Source organism: Mytilus trossulus, chromosome 10, assembly GCF_036588685.1.
Source record: "Mytilus trossulus isolate FHL-02 chromosome 10, PNRI_Mtr1.1.1.hap1, whole genome shotgun sequence".
In the NCBI taxonomy this organism is placed as follows: domain Eukaryota; kingdom Metazoa; phylum Mollusca; class Bivalvia; order Mytilida; family Mytilidae; genus Mytilus; species Mytilus trossulus.
Window position 1 is genome coordinate 7112900 of NC_086382.1, and position 21699 is coordinate 7134598.

At 33.7% G+C, this 21699-nt stretch overlaps 2 protein-coding genes across 2 annotated transcripts; both read left to right on the plus strand.

The window, feature by feature from the left end:
* The first annotated feature begins 356 nt into the window (after positions 1-356).
* Positions 357-5761, plus strand: LOC134686012 (uncharacterized). The gene is made up of 2 exons (XM_063545718.1): positions 357-400; positions 4390-5761. Exon 2 carries the CDS (start codon positions 4394-4396, stop codon positions 5408-5410), a length of 1017 nt encoding a protein of 338 aa, XP_063401788.1. The 5' UTR covers positions 357-400; positions 4390-4393; the 3' UTR covers positions 5411-5761.
* A 12347-nt stretch (positions 5762-18108) lies between these two features.
* Positions 18109-19785, plus strand: LOC134687654 (uncharacterized). The gene has a single exon (XM_063548113.1). The coding sequence runs from the start codon at positions 18109-18111 to the stop codon at positions 19783-19785; it is 1677 nt and encodes a 558-aa protein (XP_063404183.1).
* The last annotated feature ends 1914 nt before the right edge of the window (positions 19786-21699 follow it).

Here is a 21699-nt window from a genome sequence, read left to right on the forward strand (position 1 = left end):
AAACGGCTGAATTTGGACGCTTACAGAACTTTACATATTTCTTGTCGTGATTAAATTAATGGTTTCGTTCTAATTTTGAATAAAGGTTAGATTTCCACACACGATTCATATGATATAGTTTATAGAAGATCCTTTGACACTAATTTGTATATGTACAATGCCATTATAAATGTTCCTATTTTGATAAACATGCTGTAATCTCTAGTTCGTCAGAATAAATATTTCATTCTACACAATATGTTTGGATGAGCATTGGTGATTTCCAGACGAAATTGATAATTATTGCTATTAAATTTATTTAAAGAAATATGTCATATGACTTACAAACACAAAATCATCATCATGTGACCATTTACCTTCCTTTTTCAAAAGAAACGATCTATTTATAACACCCATTAAGGTAGGTTATTTTTTATCAGTATTTGCCTGTATTATGCAGTCTAATTTGTCACAGACATCCACATACACACTCAAATAAGCACACATTCAACTATATAATGTTGAGTTTGTTTACTTTTTGATTTTATTTTTATCAACTTTCGTTTCATTTCGTCAATGAGAATTATTCATGATATGTTCGAACACGTTGAACATTTTACTATATGTACCAAATGAATATTGCCTATTCAATTAATCTGTTTTCATTGTTCTCTTTGATATTTTGTAGATTTATTTGTCTTTATTTTGTGTATTTGTTTGTTTTATTAAGAATAATATGTGTAACGCAGGTAATGTTATGTATACTGAGTTAATAAAGACAAGCTACATATATTTTTATTAAAAAACTTTCAACAATATATTTTTTTAAATGCAGAAAAAACTATATGTTAAAAAAATATATTGAACCTTTTGGTTTATTAATTTTGTTGCAATTATTTAATTATTGTTATTTGTCTTTTTTGAAGTAAAGTTATTTTTTTAAATATGAAACGTTTTTGTTTCTCAGTATTATTCAAAGTACGTGAAGAATAAAGTGATTTGTTCTTGCAAAAATTGAATTTTACGTGCTGAAATAAAACAGACTGAGCCCATCGTGCTAGACTTTTCTGTACCATCCATAGATACTTTTGGAATGTAAACTAGAAAGTAAAATTCTTCCTTAGCTTGTCGAGCTAATATAGAAAACAAAAACTACACATTATTGCGTCAAAAGCGCTTAACTGAATTTACCTTCATCAGGGACAATAAAAGCCGAATATTTGAAATCCAAAGATATATGAAACCGAAACAGTTTAAGCACTAACAAATAGAAAAAATATACTTAAAATACATGTAGTAGCCAAACCCTTAAAAATCATATGAAAATTTAGATAAAAAAAATAAGCATAAATTTTGATAATATAATGACTAGACTTATTTTTGCATTTTTGCGCCTGTCCCAAGTCAGGAGCCTCTGGCCTTTGTTAGTCTTGTATTATTTTAATTTGAGTTTCTTTTGCACAATTTGGAAATTAGTATGGCGTTCATCATCACTGAACTAGTATATATTTGTTTAGGGGCCAGCTGAAGGACGCCTCCGGGTGCGGGAATTTCTCGCTACATTGAAGACCTGTTGGTGACCTTCTGCTGTTGTTTTTTTATTTGGTCGGGTTGTCTCTTTTACACATTCCCCATTTCCATTCTCAATTTTATTATGTACGTTTACATTTTTCTCAAGAAAATTCTTTATTTGTCCAAATTTAGAATAAGTTTACTTTTTTTAATTGTTTGCTTCCAGTAAACAATTTGCCGATATGTTTTTGCGTAGACAGTGAACTCAGCATGACCTTTCTCGTAAAAATTCGGTAATCGTAATATGCATGGATCTACCATATAAAAAAATATTATCTTGTTGTAAATGTTATACACGTGCTCAATATCCATAAAATAAAGGCAACAGTAGTATACCGCTGTTCAAAACTCATAAATCCATGGACAAAATCGGGGTAACAAACTAAAACCGAGGGAAACGCATTAAATATAAGAGGAGAACAACGACACAACACTGAAATGTAACACGCACAGAAAAGGATCAAGCATCAGACAAAATCCCACGAGAATAACAAATATAACATCAAAACCAAATACATGAATTTTTGATAGACAAGTACCGAGACACGTCTTATGCTTTTTTGTTGATAAATTACTATAAAGATGACAATCGATAAACTACGGCATCAAAACACGACGATTAATGAGCTACCATATTTTTTACATAACAAACCGAGAGAAATATTTTTGACGATTACACGATATGGATACGTAAAAAATGATAAAATCGTGCACAGAAGGTTAAGTTTATGATATATACTGGCATTGGTTAAAGAATTGGATAAACATTATTTTCCCTAATCACCAGTCACTCGTTTCATATGACTTTAAAGTTTCAATCTTGTTTTTTAATGATTTGAAATTTATCAACTGGCATATTTAGAAAGGCTTGTTATAAATCATACCAGTACCGAAATATTGACTACTGAGCTGATGATAAATTAGGGGACTGATAGCTCACCAGCAGAGGAATTAACCTAGTGTTGTAAAAAAATAGAACACATTAGTTATATATTCAAAGCGTCCGACGCGCTTTTTTGGATTTACTTCTTCAGGAACACGCAAGGTTCATCCCGCATTTTTGCTCCTGTCACAAGTCAGGATCCTCCGACCTTTTTTTGTCTCGTATGTTGTTTTAATTTTAGTTCATTTATATGTTTTGGAGTTTGGTATTACATCCATTTTCACTGTCGAACAAGAACACATTTTTATATACGGACCAGCTGAGTCAAAATAATGTGTATGTGGGGTAAAACAACACGTTTTACTTTCAGACTGTTACATTTTGAACCAAGCCGTAAATATTTTCCACATCTTGTCGATCTAATTTAGGGCAAGGTTCATAATCAGATCATATTCAAATGTACTTGCATTGTAACCCCGCCACATTTGTTATGTGTCTACTTCAAGTCAAGAGCATGTAGTTTATCGCTGGTTCTTTTCTTCCCTATTAGTATTTCGAAAACTGTTTTGTTATTAAATTGGCCATGCATTTTCTCTATTGAATTGGTACCTATTATTTTGTTATGTAATCCTCTTTTTATTTCAAGAAGGAGTAAGGTCGAGAAAATGATATTCCTTTGCAGTTTCTAGCATATATAAAAAAAAACTTTCGAGCATAATTTTTTTTACTCAGACTCGAAAATCAACCAATCAAATTGCTGGATTTCATATTTCGAGCATGATTTTTGTGCTCCGAGCATTGAGCAAAGTTTTATGCTTTCAAGGCCAGACTGGTGCTCCTGTAGAGTTCAAGTGGAAGTAAGAGGGAACAAAATGATTGATTGATTGTTGGTTGCTTAACGTCCAGTGACAAATATTTCATGCATATTCAGGACGAAGGGGGAACAAAATTATCTTCCATTGTTGTTTCAATTATAAAGGTGCCAGACTGGTGCTCCTGTAAAGTTAAAGTGGATATAAGTTCTAGAAAATGATCTTCAATTGTAGTTTCAAAAATATCACACGGTGCTAGGGTGGTATTTTTTTAGTTCAAGTAGAACTAAGGTTGAGAAAGAAACAAAACATTTTAGTTTCAGGAATATCAGTGCTTAGCTCATGTCTCTTCGTAGTAGAATTACAAGAAAGATCAGAAAAAACATGCAAGGCTAGTGCTCCTTCGTGATTTCGATAACATGATCTCCCATTGTTGTTTTAACCATATCGGTGCTAGGTTGGTTTTCCTTCGGAGTTAATTAGAAGTAAGATCTGGAAAATGATCTTCTCTTTTAGTTTTAATCATGTCGTTAGACCCTATTCTGTTTGTTAATAAGCATTATGCACAACTGTACTCGTGACTTGTTTGTATATTCCACGTGGAACATTTAAGAGAGGCCATTTTTTTATAATCGTAAATTGACAATAATATGATATGGGTAATAGAAAAATTAAACAGATTCTTTTGAATTAAATACTTCATGGACATTGATCAATTTGCACGGACAAGATGAATCAATGTAAAACGTAGAATAGGAAGATGCAGCGCCATTTAATCCACTATCAAAGAGATATCGTTTGTATAGATGAATGCTTTTGTAGGTCACCATACAGCCTTAACCGATGATGCACATTATGAAGTGATTATTTTTAAAACTCTATGTCACATTATCGTTTTAAACCCATTTTACTGATTCACTGATTCACTGAACATGGTAAGGTAAAAGTGTAGGTGGGTATGGCGTCTCGCCTGAAATATGCATGAAATAATGGCAACTGAAAATTAAGAAAAGAACAATCGAACTATCAATGATAAACTAACACGTTTAAGGATAGTTACCGGTTTGAATATAAAATATCATTATATGACCATAGGGTCTCTTATTACATGTACTAAATGTTCAACTAATAATAATGTTGCAGGACCATGGCCAGTAATTGGAGTCTTTGCGGTATTTGTGATAATCGTCAGATGACAAAGCCATCAATAGTCTGGTGTTCCGAATGTGACGAAGGACTATGTGGCGATTGTGAGGTACATCATAGTATTTCCAGGAGAACAAAAAATCATGAAACCGTTTCCTTCGCTGAGTACGAAAAATTACCGACCGAAGTCTTGCAAACCGCCCAAGTCTGCAAACTCCATAATGAAAGGTACGAGCTTTTCTGTAGAAAACACGACTGTCCATGCTGTAAGAAATGTGTCAAATCTCACAACGATTGTAAGGGTTTATCCGATATCAATGAACTTATTAAAAACGTTAAAACTTCAAACGCCTTTTATGAAATCGAACAAACCCTGCTTGAAGTCGCTGAGAATTTGAAACGTCTCCGCGCTCACCAGAAAGACAATTTGAACTCGCTTAAAGACAAGAGAAAAGAAATTGAAGCAGAAATAACACAAGCTAGGGCCAAGATAAATCATCACCTTAATAAACTTCAGGATGATTTGATGAAAGAATTAATAGCAGTTGAAAAAAAAGAAAGCAACAATATAGACAAATTGTTGACTTCTCTGAAAAAGAAGGAAAAAGAGATCACTGAAATACAAGAAAATCTTGCAAATATCAAACAGCATGCGTCCGAGCTTCAAACATTTTTAATAATGAAAAATATCGAAAAGGATATCGCAGTCGGAGAAACTTTTATAGAATCAGTCAGCAAAAGCGAAACCACAAATCAAATAAATGTTTCATATCAAATTAACAAGTCTTTACAGGAAATCACAGTCAGCGTGCAGGAGTTTGGTGAAATCAATGTCAGATCTGATCCATGTGATTTTATCATTCAGAAACGGAAGGACAGACAAGCCCAAATTATGGTAGCTCTTCCAGCCAGAAATATTGATAACCTGACTATGACGTTACTGAAACGTATCAAAACAGAGTTGTCAGATGTCCGGGGGTGTTCACAGCTTCCTGGTGGTAGGATGGTATTTTCATAATAACTTTGACGTTAGTGTATTTTCTAATTCATATTAGATGGCATATAATAGAACAATTGACGGGATCTTTTAAAGTGCAAACTCATGATATTAGAACTAAAGATACACAAAAAGTCGCATTTACAAAACACACCACCAAAAAGTGAAAAATAATACAAACACATTGATGGGATGTTTAAGTACCGAGCCACGTTAAATGGATATCACAAAAAACAATCCAACAGTAAAAGTAAATCAATAAAAGAACAAAGACAAATGAAAGAACAATATAACATGTTGTTAAGATGATAAACAACATCAGTACGCATAATTTATACATCAAGACCATCATGTATTATTTGTGAAGTTGATACGGAATATATATCAACAATGTCTTGGTTCCTATCCCATATGCAGGTATATTGCTACTAAGGTGGGGGAAATTTATAATTTTAAAAGTAAAATCGTCTCGTTTGTTATAATTCTCTGAAACCGATATTATCAAGATGCTTGATTTCTTGATTGACAACATATTTGTAACGTTCGGAGGACGTGTTTTTCAACAGACTGTCGGCATCCAAATGGGAACAAACTGTGCCCCTCTACTTGCCGACTTGTTTCTTTATTATTATGAGGCTGGCTTCATGCAGGAAGAAAGATTAGAAGTTAACAATATCATTTAACTCTACTTTCCGCTATATAGATGACGTTCTTCAATAAACAATTCAAAATTTGGTGACTATGTGGAACAATCGAATTGGAGATAACGGATACTACAGATACAGTTATGTCGGCTTCATATGTTGACTTATATCTAGAAATTGACAATGAGGGTCGGTTGAAAACAAAACTTTACGACAAAAGAGATGATTTCAGCTTTCCAATTGTGAACTTTCCATTTCTAAGTAGCAACATTCCAGCAGCACCTGCATACGGGGTATATATCTCCCAATTGATACGATATTCCCGTGCTTGCATTTCCTATCATGATTTTCTTGATAGAGGGTTACTGCTCACAAGGAAGCTATTAAACCAAGAGTTCCAAATGGTGAAGTTGAAATCATCCCTTCGTAAATTTTACGGACGCCACCACGAGTTGGTTGACCGTTATGGAATAACCGTTTCACAAATGATATCGGATATGTTCCTTACGTCGTAACTACAATTCACTTCCCTTTCATGAATGTGACCTACCGAATTAGACTATTTACCGGATTTGTAATCACACAAGCAACACGACGGGTGCCACATGTGGAGCAGGATCTGCTTACCCTTCCGGAGCACCTGAGATCACCCCTAGTTTTTGGTTGGGTTCGTGTTGTTTATTCTTTAGTTTTCTATGTTGTGTCATGTTTACTATTGTTTTTCTGTTTGCCTTTTTTAATTTTTAGCTATGGCGTTGTCAGTTTGTTTTAGATTTATGAGTGTGACTGTCCCTTTGGTCTCTTTCGTCTCTTTTTTATAGATTCTGGTACTGAGATGACTGTTTAAGTCAAATTCGAAAAATGAGTCTAAAATTGAGGCTGAGGAAGCCGTTTCTGTTGTTTCTTTATTTTCTAGTTTTTCGGGATACATTAATGGCACCCAATCAGAAAAGCTCGGACTGTTTATAGAAAGAACATAATCTATACATCTGAAAGTGAAATTGAATAGTCTGGCTTCTTTGATCCTCTTGTTTTTGACAAGTGTCTGAAGGAACTCATATAAAAATAAGAAGAGGTCGACAAAAAGAGGCATAAAACATATTGACAAGAAACAGTTCAATATGAATAAAAAGAGATACCTGGTATGCGTATAAGATACAGACCTAACTAATCGAAACATTTATTTGAAGGACATTTCCATATAAATAAAAGAATAAGTGGTATTTACCTACATACTTAGATATAAAACAACAATTTCATATCCAGATCATGTGCAATTAACCATGATAGCCCTGTCAGAAGTTGCCGTTTGCCAAAACCGTTCCATAACAGTCTCGGTATGAATACGAAATTTGGCAAGAATTCCTATGTAACAGTCTCGACACATACAGAACTCAATACTTCTAAGTCAACACCACTCGACACTTACAGAACTCAATACTTCTAAGTCAAGACCACTCGACACTTACAGAACTCAATACTTCTAAGTCAAGACCACTCGACACTTACAGAACTCAATACTTCTAAGTCAAAACCACTTGACACTTACAGAACTCAATACTTCTAAGTCAACACCAAGACGTTTGGAATGTGGTACAGCAGACTGTGATAGGATTGCGTCACGATAGCACGTGATCAACCGAAATATGACGACAGTTTTCTAATGGATATCTTTTGTCAGCGTTGGTTCACTGTCCGGTCATACTATGATGTCTGTTGCATCACATTCGGAATAATCGGGACAGAAAATATATAAGCAACCGGGTAACAATTTGGTATGGAAAAGCTGAATTTGGACGCTTCCGGAACATTACATGATTGCTGTCGTGATTAGATTAATGTTTTTTTTTTCTAATTTTAAATACAGATTTAATTTCAATCCACGATTCATATGATTTTGATCAGACTTTCCATTTACAAAACTTTGAATTTTTTCGAAAAAAAAACTAATGATTTTCTTATCCGAGGAATGAATTACCTCAGCCGTATTTGGCACTACTTTTTGGAATTTCGGGTCCTCAATGCTCTTCAACTTTGTAATTGTTTGGCTTTATAACTATTTGATACGAGCGTGACTAGTAAATCTTATGAAGACGAAACGTGCGTTTGGCGTACTAAATTATAATCCTGGTACCTTTGATAACTATTTCGAATTATTTTAATCGGGGATGGTCATGTCAAGGACGGCAGTAAAAATTGTGAAGTGCGACCCTGGCTTTACAGAAGATCCCTTGAAATTAATATGTATATTATTATTCTTAATTTTTAAAGGTAGAATTCGCCAATTAAGGTTTAGATGCTGTAAATTTAAGCAATATTTTCCATAAAAAATTTGAACAAAAAACTTTACCTGATTACTTAAAATATAAAGCAACACCTGTCATTTCTTATTCTTACACCAAGTCTATTGCATCCAAGATTTTCAACCATAAGAGAGTTTCAGAGGCCTTTAACCTCAAAGATCTCAAATCCAAGCGTCCGGATTGCTCATGTGCATCGTCACAATACAATTATAGTCCAGCTAGTCATGTTATTACTGGTGACCTTGACATAGTTACCAATGAACACATAAGAGAGTTGTTAGTCAAGGGACCAAAATATAGAATCCCCCGGCCCATCAACTGGAAATAGATTTTCATGTTACTGACGAATGCAGTTGAGGACTGTCCAAGGAAATGGGTAAAGCGCGACCAAGACGAACCAGAACTGGACATTTTGTCTGAACGGATCAAAGCTATTCGATCGTGCATTTAGAGGCACATACAAAAACTACGATGTAATATGAGTAAAAGAGTTACTAACACTTTCAAGAATACGGATGTTGTGGATTCTTTATCTTCTTTGCATGACAAATATGTCGTTGTTCCAGCAGAGAAAGACTCCAATAATCTTGTCTGAATATGTAAAAATCATTATTTGTAATGTCTCACAACAGAGCTTGGAATAAATAAAACTACTGGTAACCCTACATATTCTTTAACATCATTTACCACGGACGAAATTTTACAAATTCATAATTATGTCCTTCTTTCTTTTGGTATCAACATAAAAAAACGAAGAAAATTTTCCTTCATTATACTGGATACCTAAACTACACAAAACTCCATATAAAGAACGATACGTAAATGGGTCTTCAAAATGTTCGACTAAACATCTTTCTAAAGAACTGACTTCTATTTTTTCTACAGTTAAAGATAGGCCTTAAAATTATTGTGATGAGATATACTCTACAAGTGGTGTTAACCAGATATGGATTCTCAAAAATTCGAAAGATCTACTGCTTAATCTTCGATCATAATCTTTGCAGTTTTGCAGCAACATAAAGACTTTTGATTTTTCTACGCTACATACTACTATACCCCATGATCAGTTAAAAGATCGACATCACCATCTCATAAAACAAAGTCCTTTCTATAAAAAATGGGAATCGTAAATACACATTTCTTGTTTTGGGTTACAATAATTCAGAAAATATACTGAAGTTGATATTATCAAAATGCTGGACTTTTTGATCGACAATATATTTGTTGAGTTTGGAGGATTAATATTTCAACAAACAGTCGGTATTCCAATGAGTACTAATTGTGCACCCCTGCTGGCCGAATTGTTTTTGTACTCGTATGAAGCAAAATTCATTCAGAACCTTTTAAAAGACAAAAAGAAAAAGCACCTTGCGAAATTCTTTGTTTTTACTTTCTGATATATTGATGATGTTCTATCATTGAATAACCCATATTTCAGCCAATACTTACATCTCATATATCCCAGTGAACTTTAAATTAAGGATACCACTGATACTAGAAGGACTGCTTCGTACCTTGATCTTTTCTTCAATATTGACGTAGATAGACGACTTCACACGAATATCTATGATAACCGGGACAATTTCAACTTCCCAATTAGCAATTTCCCATTTCTCAGCAGTAACATACCCTCTGCCCCTTCGTATGGTGTTTACATATCACAATTGATACGTTATTATCGTGCTTGTTCGCACTATACGGACTTCGTATACAGGAGGTGAACAGATTGAAATTGACACTCCGTAAATTTAAGGACACCATCACGAATTGGATGATCGATACGATGTGTCTTTGATCTAACTAGCTAAGGACATTTTTAACACATGGTAGATTGTGGTTTGTCATTACGTAGTCTAATCTTTTATTTACCGAACGTGACTTATTCACGATGGTGACTGATTTGCTGAGTGTGAATTCGCATTACTATAAGACGTGTTACGGTACTTTTCTATTCCAAATTGATGTATTTAGTTTGATGTTATATTTGTTATTCTCATCGGATTTTGTCAAATGTATTGACGTTTTTCTATTATATTGATGTGTTACGGTAAAGAAAATTAATCACCTTCATTTATTAGATTTGATTATGTTCAAAGTAATCTGTATGATGTTTAACGTTTGAAGTTAGATTAAAAAAAAAACGGACATAGCTTAATAATATAGTTAATTGCTTCCTCAGTTTGCTATAAATATGTATTGCAATGTGCATTGTTATTAAATGTAATATCAGTATTTAGTTCAAATATAATCTTAAATTAATCCTAATTCTATCTTTTTATTTTGAGAAATAATTTTAGTCATTCAACATGTTCAAATGTGACGTCATTGTGTGCTGTTTCAGAATTTCAAATGTGACGTATTTTTTGTGCCTTTTCACCACTCCGTATGTGACGTCAATTTTCATTTTTGCGTCGCGGCCTTGACCAAGTCGGGTGTGTCTTTTTTATTTGTGTTGGTTTATGTAATGTATCCGGTTTTTGTTTTCTGTAATTAGTCAATACTATCATGTACATCTTTAATATTCATTTGATAAAATTTACTGTCTGCAGTAGCATTAATTGTTCTAAATAATAAGGATGTTCTTATCTCAAGCAGAAAACCCTAGCCGTATTTGGCACAACCTTTTTGAACTTTTGGTACAACTTTTTACTTGTTTTGGCTTTCGAACTTTTATATCTGGGCGTCACTGGTAAGTCTTGTGTGGACGAGGCGCGCTTCTGGCGAACTGAATTTTAAACCTGATGCCTTTTGTTAGCTATTATCCATGAGTTTCTTTGTCCAATATTTTCTCCAATTTATTTGTATTGTAGTCCTGTAATTAATGATATGTTGTCATTTTAATGTTATGTTTAACATTGTCATTAAAGTGCGAGGTTTGGCATGCCACAAAACCAGGTGCAATCCACTTTTTTTCTTTAAAAATGTCTTGTACCAAGTCAGGAGTATGGCCAATGTTATATAATGGTACGTGTCTGTGTGTGTAACATTTTAACGTTGTGTTTCCGTTGTGTCGTTTGTTTTTCCTTATATTTGAGTGTGAATTCACATTATTATAAGACGTGTCACGGGACTTTTCTATCCCAAATTCATGTATTTGGTTTTAATGTGATGTTTGTTATTCTCATCAGATTTTGTCTATTGCTTAGTCCGTTCCTGTGTGTGATACATTTTAATGTTGTATCGTTGTTCTCTTCTAATATCTAATGTTTCCTTCAGTTTTAGTTTGTCCACCCGATTTTGGTTTTTTTCCATCAATTTTTCAAGTTTTGAAAGCGGTATACTACTGTTGCCTTTATTTACAGAAGATCCATTGATTTAAATTGTATATGTACAATGCCATTATATATGTTCCTGTTTTAAGGTTTATGTACCCTTCTGTAGCCATTTTTGTACGAATTTTTCAAACCTCAATTGTATCAAAACTACAGATATAATGAATAATAGAGATAGGTCATTTAGTACATATTCCAAGGGGAAACTTGATGCAAAGCATTATTTTTTACTGTTTCATTGCATTTGAAAGAAAAAGAGGACTTTGTGGCAAATAAATCAAGATTTTTATAGGGCTGAATATGTATGTAGACCACAATTTCGTTTGCGGTCTTAATTAAAGCCAGGATCATTCTAACTTGTTGACATATGCGATATCTGACTGGTTTTGTCATTAAGAATATTTGACGTGATATGTTTAAACGGTAATCTCATTTTATTTCACAGTCTAATATATTAATCTTTACACTTCCAATCTATTAAGTGTTTAAGTCTCCATATATATACACAGTATACCACAGTATCACCTTGTGTGTTGCCAAGGTAACGGTATCGACAGGAGAATCACCAAAGGGGTTAATTGACAATTTTGGTCATATTAACATTTTTGTAGAATTTTCATTGCTGTACATGTTTCCTTTTTGCAGTTTACATTATCTTCAAATCATTCAAGATGATAATCAAAACTAAAAAATGCTATTAATTAACAAATGTAGTGGCAGCAACCTTACAATGTTGTTTCAGTTCGTCTGAAAATTTCAGGGATGATATTTCTTGACTTATTCAACATGTTCACCCCTTGTCAGATTTGCGCTAAGTGCTTGAGTTTCTGAGATATTAGCCAAAACTGATTTGACCTTATGTTCTATATATGTTTTTTTTTTATCAAAACCTCGGAAACCACTTCTAAAATAGATATAAGGAACATTCAGTTAAAGTTTGAAGGTATTTTGACCTAGTAGTTTCAGAGGAGAAGATTGTTGAAATAGTTTACGACTATGATGGCAGACGACGACGACGAATGACGATGGACGACGACGAACGCCAAGTGTTGACATAAGCTTTCATAGGGCTCGTCGAACACAAATGAGCTAAAAGAGCCAGGAGATTGTAAGGCAACATTAAAAAATCAAAGGTCAGCTTAAAGAAAAACAACCCACACCAATACCAAAAGGAAAATAGTCATCACGAGAATTAAAAGACAACAGTAAACACGACGGCCAAATGAAAAACCGGAAATTTTCATTATTACGAATAACCCGATTGACTTCGTTTTTTTATATATCTTAAAAAAATGAGGCAAATGATACCAAAATAATAAGTAGAAAACTTACTTCCTATTTGCTTAACAGAGAAAACATTCTATTTGAATGATCATCTTATTGAATAATAGTTAAAAAAAAAATGTCGAAAAAGTGTGCAAAGTTATGTATGTACCGACAACTTTTACTGATAAGATATATTTAGATAACGAGGAAACATACGTGAATGTATGTTGGGTGTTGTGTATATTTAAAATTTAAATGCTAGACTGTACTTAATAGATAAACAGGTATGGGTATTTTTATTGTATTGCAATCGTCGTAATACAATCTGATTATCTAATTATTGACCCAGTCACATGCAAATAATGTGACAGAGTATTGCCAGTATCTTTTCTTTCATAGACGCATTATTGTCTACCGCCAATGTAATTTGTTGCTTTTTTACATAAGAATTTTAAAGCATAACAACCCAGCAAGGAATCTTCATTACCATATCCGCTCATATTAGTGTGAACGTCGAAGCAACAAGGTAAGAAACTGTTTGTTTTCTGAGTTTTACGACAAAAAAGTTGAAATTCGTATCCCAAGATAGATAATACAATGGAAAAAAGTTTATCAAAAATAGGTACTCCAACACAACTTTGTCATTTTTAATTATGGTATTCTTGGTCTTTATTGTCAGAAGCACCCATTTGTCAATGAAAAAATTATACCAAAACCAAAATCAATACCAATATACCTGATATATTTCTTGCATCAATTAACAAACTAGAAAGTAGTAAGATTGCCAATGAGACAATATAAACGGAGTCAAATTTGAAAAGAACGTTGATGTAAGCATTTACAGGTCATCGTATTGCATTCAACTTTGAGCAAAAATCTTACCGCATAGTCAGCTATAAAACTCTGTAATTGAGAATAATGCAAGTGGTAAAAAACTAACTGCAAAATCAATGATCAAACACTAGTGGACATTGTTTTTATGGGACATCAAACCAGGGATGCGGAAAGATTTCTTGTTTAACCACTCAATGTAAACGGTAGATTAAATCGACGTAATTAATGAAGATTCAAGCTATACTTCTTTGAACTTTCTGATTAATAATTTTTCAACGGAGTCTAGTATTTTTGTGATTTTACTTTTATGATCTATTCATTGGCTAAAATTCATTCTAATATTTGAGAAACTCAACACTTAAACAGACAGTGTTTTTTCATCATCTTTCGTTTTTGCCATGTCGAAGTCAGTTATATAAACTTTTGTATGTCCCCTTTTTAGCTCACCTGGCCTAAAAGGCCATGTGAGCTTTTCTCATCACTTGGCATCCGTCGTCGTCGTCGTCGTCGTCGTCGTCGTCGTCTGTCGTCGTTAACAATTTTTTTCAAACATCTTCTCCTCTGAAACTACTGAATGGATTTGAATGAAACTTAACATGATTGTTCCTTAGTATATCCTGCACAAAATGTGCGCTCGATTTTTGATCCGTCAAAAAACATGGCCGCCGTTACTTAAAATAGAACATAGGGGTCAAATGCAGTTTTTGGCTTATATCTCAAAAACGAAAGCATTTAGAGCAAATCTGACATGGGTTAAAAATGTTCATTAGGTCAAGATCTATCAGCCCTGAAATTTTCAGATGAATCAAACAAACCATTGTTGGGTTGCTGCCACTTAATTGGTAATTTTAAGGAAATTTTGCAGTTTTTGGTCATTATCTTGAATATTATTATAGATAAAGATAAACTGTAAACAGCAAAAAAGATCAGCAAAGTAAGATCTACAAATAAGTTAATATGACCAAAATTGTCAATTGACCCCTTAAGGGGTTATTGTCCTTTAATGGCAATTTTTCACAATTTGTTCATCATATTTGCTAATTTTAAAAAATCTTCTCCTCTGAAACTACTGAATGGATTTGGTTAAAACTTAGCATGATTGTTCCTTAGATTATCCTGCACAAAGTGTGTGCTTTGATTTTTGATCCGTCAAAAAACATGGCCGCCGTTACTTAAAATAGAACATAGGGGTCAAATGCAGTTTTTGGCTTATATCTCAAAAACGAAAGCATTAAGAGCAAATCTGACATGGAGTAAAAATGTTCATTAGGTCAAGATCTATCAGCCCTGAAATTTTCAGATGAATCAAACAAACCATTGTTGGGTTGCTGCCACTTAATTGGTAATTTTAAGGAAATTTTGCAGTTTTTGGTCATTATCTTGAATATTATTATAGATAAAGATAAACTGTAAACAGCAAAAATGATCAGCAAAGTAAGATCTACAAATAAGTCAATTTGACCAAAATTGTCAATTGACCTCTTTTTTTGTGTTATTAAAATTTGCTGTTACAAAATATTAAAAATTATTATAAATTAAGGAATGTATCTCCCTCACGCAAAGCTCTGATTCCTTTCACGAATATGGTAATACTTTTTGGACCTTTTGGATTATAGCTCTTCATCTTTTATATATGCTTTGGATTTCAAATATTTTGGCCACGAGCATCACTGAAGAGACATGTATTGTCGAAATGCGCATCTGGTGCAACAAAATTGGTACCGTTGATTTTATTACTACCACTGGGTCGATGCCTCTGCTGGTGGACTATTAGTCCCCGAGGGTATCACCAGCCCAGTAGCCAGTGACTTCGGTACTGGCATGAAAATACGGATTTTTTGTGTTATTAAAATTTGCTGTTACAAAATATTAAAAATTATTATAAATTAAGGAATGTATCTCCCTCACGCAAAGCTCTGATTCCTTTCACGAATTTGGTACTACTTTTTGGACCTTTTGGATTATAGCTCTTCATCTTTTATATATGCTTTGGATTTCAAATATTTTGGCCACGAGCATCACTGAAGAGACATGTATTGTCGAAATGCGCATCTGGTGCAACAAAATTGGTACCGTTGATTTTATTTCTACCACTGGGTCGATGCCTCTGCTGGTGGACTATTAGTCCCCGAGGGTATCACCAGCCCAGTAGCCAGTACTTCGGTACTGGCATGAAAATACGGATTTTTTGTGTTATTAAAATTTGCTGTTACAAAATATTAAAAATTATTATAAATTAAGGAATGTATCTCCCTCACGCAAAGCTCTGATTCCTTTCACGAATTTGGTACTACTTTTTGGACCTTTTGGATTATAGCTCTTCATCTTTTATATATGCTTTGGATTTCAAATATTTTGGCCACGAGCATCACTGAAGAGACATGTATTGTCGAAATGCGCATCTGGTGCAACAAAATTGGTACCGTTGATTTTATTACTACCACTGGGTCGATGCCTCTGCTGGTGGACTATTAGTCCCCGAGGGTATCACCAGCCCAGTAGCCAGTACTTCGGTACTGGCATGAAAATACGGATTTTTTGTGTTATTAAAATTTGCTGTTACAAAATATTAAAAATTATTATAAATTAAGGAATGTATCTCCCTCACGCAAAGCTCTGATTCCTTTCACGAATTTGGTACTACTTTTTGGACCTTTTGGATTATAGCTCTTCATCTTTTATATATGCTTTGGATTTCAAATATTTTGGCCACGAGCATCACTGAAGAGACATGTATTGTCGAAATGCGCATCTGGTGCAACAAAATTGGTACCGTTGATTTTATTACTACAAATAAGTCAATTTGACCAAAATTGTCAATTGACCTCTTTAGGAGTTATTGCCCTTTAAAGACTTTTTTCACAATTTGTTCATCATGTTGACTTACTTTAAAAAAATCTCCTCTTTTGAAACTGCTGTATCAATTTCAGCCAAACTTAGGCTAAATGAGTTTCAGAGTTTCAGAGTATCTAGTATAAATTTTATATTTCATTTCCTTGTATGTCAAGAAACATAGCTCCTTTGGCTAAAATAGAACATAGGAGAAAATGATTTTTTTTTGCTTTTGAAGAAAATAGGACGATTCAAAGAACATTTAAATAAATTGAAAAGCCAAAATAATCATTGATGAGAGATTAAACCAAAAAAATTCAGGTGAGCGATTCAGTCTCTTGAGAGCCTCTTGTTATTTCAACATTTTTATTAAGGTGCCTTCTGAGTCAGAATAACGTGTGTGGGGGTAAAACGACACGTTTTAATTTCAGACTGTAACATTTTGAACCAAGTCGTAACAATCTTTCACATCTTGTCGATCTTATATAGGAAAAGGTTCATGTAACCAATAAATTGTTATGTTATTAAAATGGCCGTGCGTTTAATTTCTTTTTTGTAATCCTTCTTTATTTCAAGTAGACGCAAGGTCGAGAAATGATATTCCATTGTAGTTTCAAGCATATCGGTGCCAGACTGGTGATCCTGTAAAGTTAAAAAGTGGAAATAAGGCCGAGAAAATAATCTTCCATTGTAGTTTCAAAATATCTTACGGTGCTAGGGTGTTGTTCCTTTGTACTTCAAGTAGAACTAAGGTTGAGAAAAAATCATTTTAGTTTCAGACATATCAGTACTCGTATCAGTAGTGTTTAGCTCATATCTTTTCGTAGTAGAATTACAACAAAGGTCAGAAAAAACATATTGATGCCAGGCTGGTGCCCCGTCGTGAGGTCGATAACATAATTCTGTCTCATTTTGTATCTTGTGAAGAGTTGTCTCATTGGTATTCGTACCACATGTGATTATTTATAAATATTATGCTCAACTCAACTCGTGACCTGTTTGTATATTCCACGTGGAACCTTTAAGAGAGGATATTGTTTTATAATCGTATATTAACAAGAATGTGATATTGGTAATAGAAAATTAAAACAGTTTCTTTCGAATTAAATACTTCATGGACATTGATAAATTGCACAGTCAAGACGAATCAATGTGAAATGTAAAATAGGAAGATGCGCCATAAATGCCAATGAGTCCACTATAAAAAAGATACGTACGGTATATATATAAATGAATCCTTTAATAGGTCACAATACAGCCTTCAATAATTATGCACATTATGAAGTGATTTTTAAACAAAATTTTTGCAACATTATCGTTTTAAACCCATATAACTGATTTATTGATTCACTGAATATGGTAAGGTGAAATTGTAGTCGGGTGTGGCCTTAACCAAGCATGAAATATTGGCCACTGGACATTAAGAAAAAAAACAACAATCGAACTATCAATGATAAACTAACACGTTTAAGGATAGTTGCCGGTTTGAATATAATATATCATTATATGACCATATGGTCTCTTATTACATGTAATAAATGTTCAACTAATAATAATATTGCAGGATCATGGCATGTAATTGGAGTCTTTGTGGTATATGTGAGAATCGTCAGATGACAAAATCATCAGTAGTCTGGTGCTCCGAATGTGACGAAGGACTTTGTGGAGATTGTAAGGAACATCACAGTATTTCAAAGGGAACAAAAAACCATGAAACCATTTCCATCGCTGAGTACGAGAAATTACCGACCGAAGTACTGCAAATCGCTCAAATCTGCAAACTACATAATGAAAAATACGAGCTTTTCTGTAGAAAACACGACTGTCCGTGCTGTAAGAAATGTGTGAAATCTCACAACGAATGTAAGGGTTTAACCGATATCAATGAACTCATAAAAAATGTAAAAACCTCAAACGCCTTTTATGAAATCGAACAATCCCTGCTTGAAGTCGCCGAGAATGTTAAACGGCTCAGCGACAACCGGACAGAAAATTCGAACTCGGTTCGAGACAAGAAAAGAGAAATTGAAGCCGAAATAAAACGAACCAGAACCAAAATTAACGACCACCTTGATAATCTTCAGGATGATTTTATGAAAGAATTAATGGTAGTTGAACAAAAAGAAATCAGCAAAATACAAAAATTGTTGACTACCCTGAAAAAGAAGGAAAAAGAAATCAGTGAAGTACAAGACAACATTGCTAGTATTAAACAGCATGCGTCCGAGCTTCAAACATTTTTAACCATGAAATATATCGAAAAAAATATTGCAGTAAATCAAAAATTCATTCAATCGATCACAACAAGTGACATTACAAACCAGGTCAATATTTCATGTCAAATTAACAAGTCTTTACAGCAAATCACAGCCAGCGTGCAGAGGTTCGGAGAAATAATTGTCAGTTCTGATCCATGTGATTATACTTTTCAGAGACGGAAGGACAGAGAAGCCCAGATTATGGTAATACCGTCAACCAGAAATATCGACAACCTTACTTTGACACTACAGAAACATTTCGATACATCGTTGTCAGATGTCCGGGGGTGTTCCCTGCTTCCTGGTGGTAGGATGGTATTCTCCAATTATGGACAAAATAAAATTAGAGTACTTAAATCAGACGGATCAAAAGATTTCGAAATCAGTAAGATTGGTGTTACTTTAGACGTGGTATTTATCGGTGATGATGATATTGCTGTTACATCTGGTGATTCAGAAACAATAAGTATAATCGACTTAAAGAAGCAAAAACTGAAGAAATCAATAAAAATCAATTCAACCAATAATGGAGCAGTATACAGAGACGGACATCTGATTTATTGTTCCAGGGAGAAAGGCCTACAGATAATAAGTCTTAGTGACGAGTCCATTAAAAATGTTACCAGAAACAAACTCTCCTACTTAGCGTATGTTACAACATTCGATGACAAACTGATCTACACAAACTATGACAAGCACAGTGTTGCTTGTTGTGATTACCATGGTAACATACTGTGGACGTTCTGTGATACAAATGTTCTGAATTATCCACTCGGTATCTCTGTAGACAATGATGGTCACGTGTTTGTAGCGGGATATATTACTCACAATGTGGTCGTTATCTCTCCTGATGGACAACGCTGCAGACAACTTTTATCAAGTAAAGATGGACTGATGAATCCCCAGGTTCTGCACTATGATCAATATACCAATAAATTGTTAGTGGCAAATGAATCCAAAGACGCGTTCTTGTATGAAGTTAAATGACATTTTAATGATTCAAGTATTCGTTATCCTAAAATGTATGTAATATAGTTTATTGAATTTCTTTTTTATACACCATTTTCTTCTTTCACATGACTTGTGAAACAACAAGTCAGACAGGAAAGCAAGCTAAGGCAATCCATGTATTTGAAGTAAAATAACAGTACTGAAGTCATTTAGATTAGATATATAAGGAGTAACTTTTAATTGAAAATTTAAAAGAATGACATTAAGGGGGTACAGAACACTTAGGAAAAGATAACTCTTACTTATAGTCTGATTCATTGCTGTGTTTTAAAATTATTTGCAATATACAAGCTTTTAAAAGATCATGATCAGAATGTTTACCGTTATTGCTCAAACTCCGAAACAGTGGTGACATCTGGCTACGCTTCTTTACACTTTTAAAGAGAAAGGGAAGTATGACCCGAACGATAACGCTGTATGGAGTTTGGTTATTGCTAAGACCAGCTGCACACCTTTTGTTATTCATTTAATCCTTAAAAATCATTTGAAGTTAATAATTTTCAAAAAATGAACCTTCAATGAGACATAATAGGGAAATTTCAAAGTGAAATAAATTTACCAAAAGGAAACAAGGACGTTTGAAAAGGAGGGAAACAGAAAGAGAAGGGACCATAAATGTTTTCGTTTTTTTACTTGGCAATGCCTACATGTAGGTCTTAAATAAAATGAAATAAAGTGCAAAAAAGTCTATGGATGCTATTATTGGATTTTAAGGGGGGAGGGCTAGGATTAATAAAACTTTGTCCTGCATTTTTTTTGTATAGTTGAACTCATCACTATATTGTCCTGCATTTTTTTTATTTTTCATTCTTAATGGACCTGTAATTTTCCTTAGTTTACTGAAATTGTTTTCATAAATTGTCATCCTGTTATGCTAAATTACTGATCTTGCCTTAGTTTGTTCCAAAGCCTGTCTTGCCTTTTTCAAATTTCATCCAAGACCCCCTCCTCAAATGAGGGTGGATAAGACCTTTATCGGAACTCCGGGATCAAGTATTTCTCATGTCAAGATTAAGGGATTGCCCCTTTCAAGATCAGAAATTCTATTTTCGAATATCGGGATTTAATTTATCTAAATTTGGGACCTCAGGATTTCGTGTTTTTAAGCCGGAATTTCGGGATCAGGACCCCCTTCCTAACCCTTCTCTCAAATGGTAGCTCCCTCCGACAATAGAATTTTAACCAAATAAATAAGAATCCCTGGACAATTACACATCGCTTATGTTCGTAGATCTTCTTATCAAATTGATTAAATCAGAACTGAATTGACTTCTCATACTTTTTTTTTGTTAAACGAAACTAGAAGTTTTAAATAAAATACACTGTGGCCTTAGTAATACATGTAGTAATGTAAAACAAAGATTACGAATAATTCATGATTTTATAATTGCTGTCATATTATTTAAAGTGCAATTGAATATTTTATTAAATGATTTATATTCATGTAAAAAGTCCGAAGATACCCAGAGGGATACTCAACCACCAGTCCATCATTAACATGTCACGGAACAAGGCAAAAAGAAGAAAAAAAACATCTCATTCAGTCCAAAAAACACTCCACATTTTTTTGTTTTCTTAATTCATCTGAATAAAAATAATAGATATGAAAAGAAGTAATAAACATATGTAGGACTCGGAGATGCGATGGGGTTGCTGAAGTGCGATAGTTTTGGATTACGTTTGAACAGTATTTTTACCTATTGTAATGGTTTACTTTTACAAATTGTGACGTTGATGGAGAGTTGTCTCAGTGGCACGCATACCACATCTTATATCTATATAGCAGGAGAATAAGATTTTGTAGACGAAGGTTCCATTTGTACAAGGTAAAGGAAACAGAATGAAACGAACGATTTAAATCCCAAACACTTTTGAGAATTAGAGATGGGG

Coding starts and splice junctions, on each gene's coding strand:
- LOC134686012 (XM_063545718.1), top strand. CDS start 4,394: ATGGCCAGTAATTGGAGTCTTTGCGGTATTTGTGATAATCGTCAGATG.
- LOC134687654 (XM_063548113.1), top strand. CDS start 18,109: ATGGCATGTAATTGGAGTCTTTGTGGTATATGTGAGAATCGTCAGATG.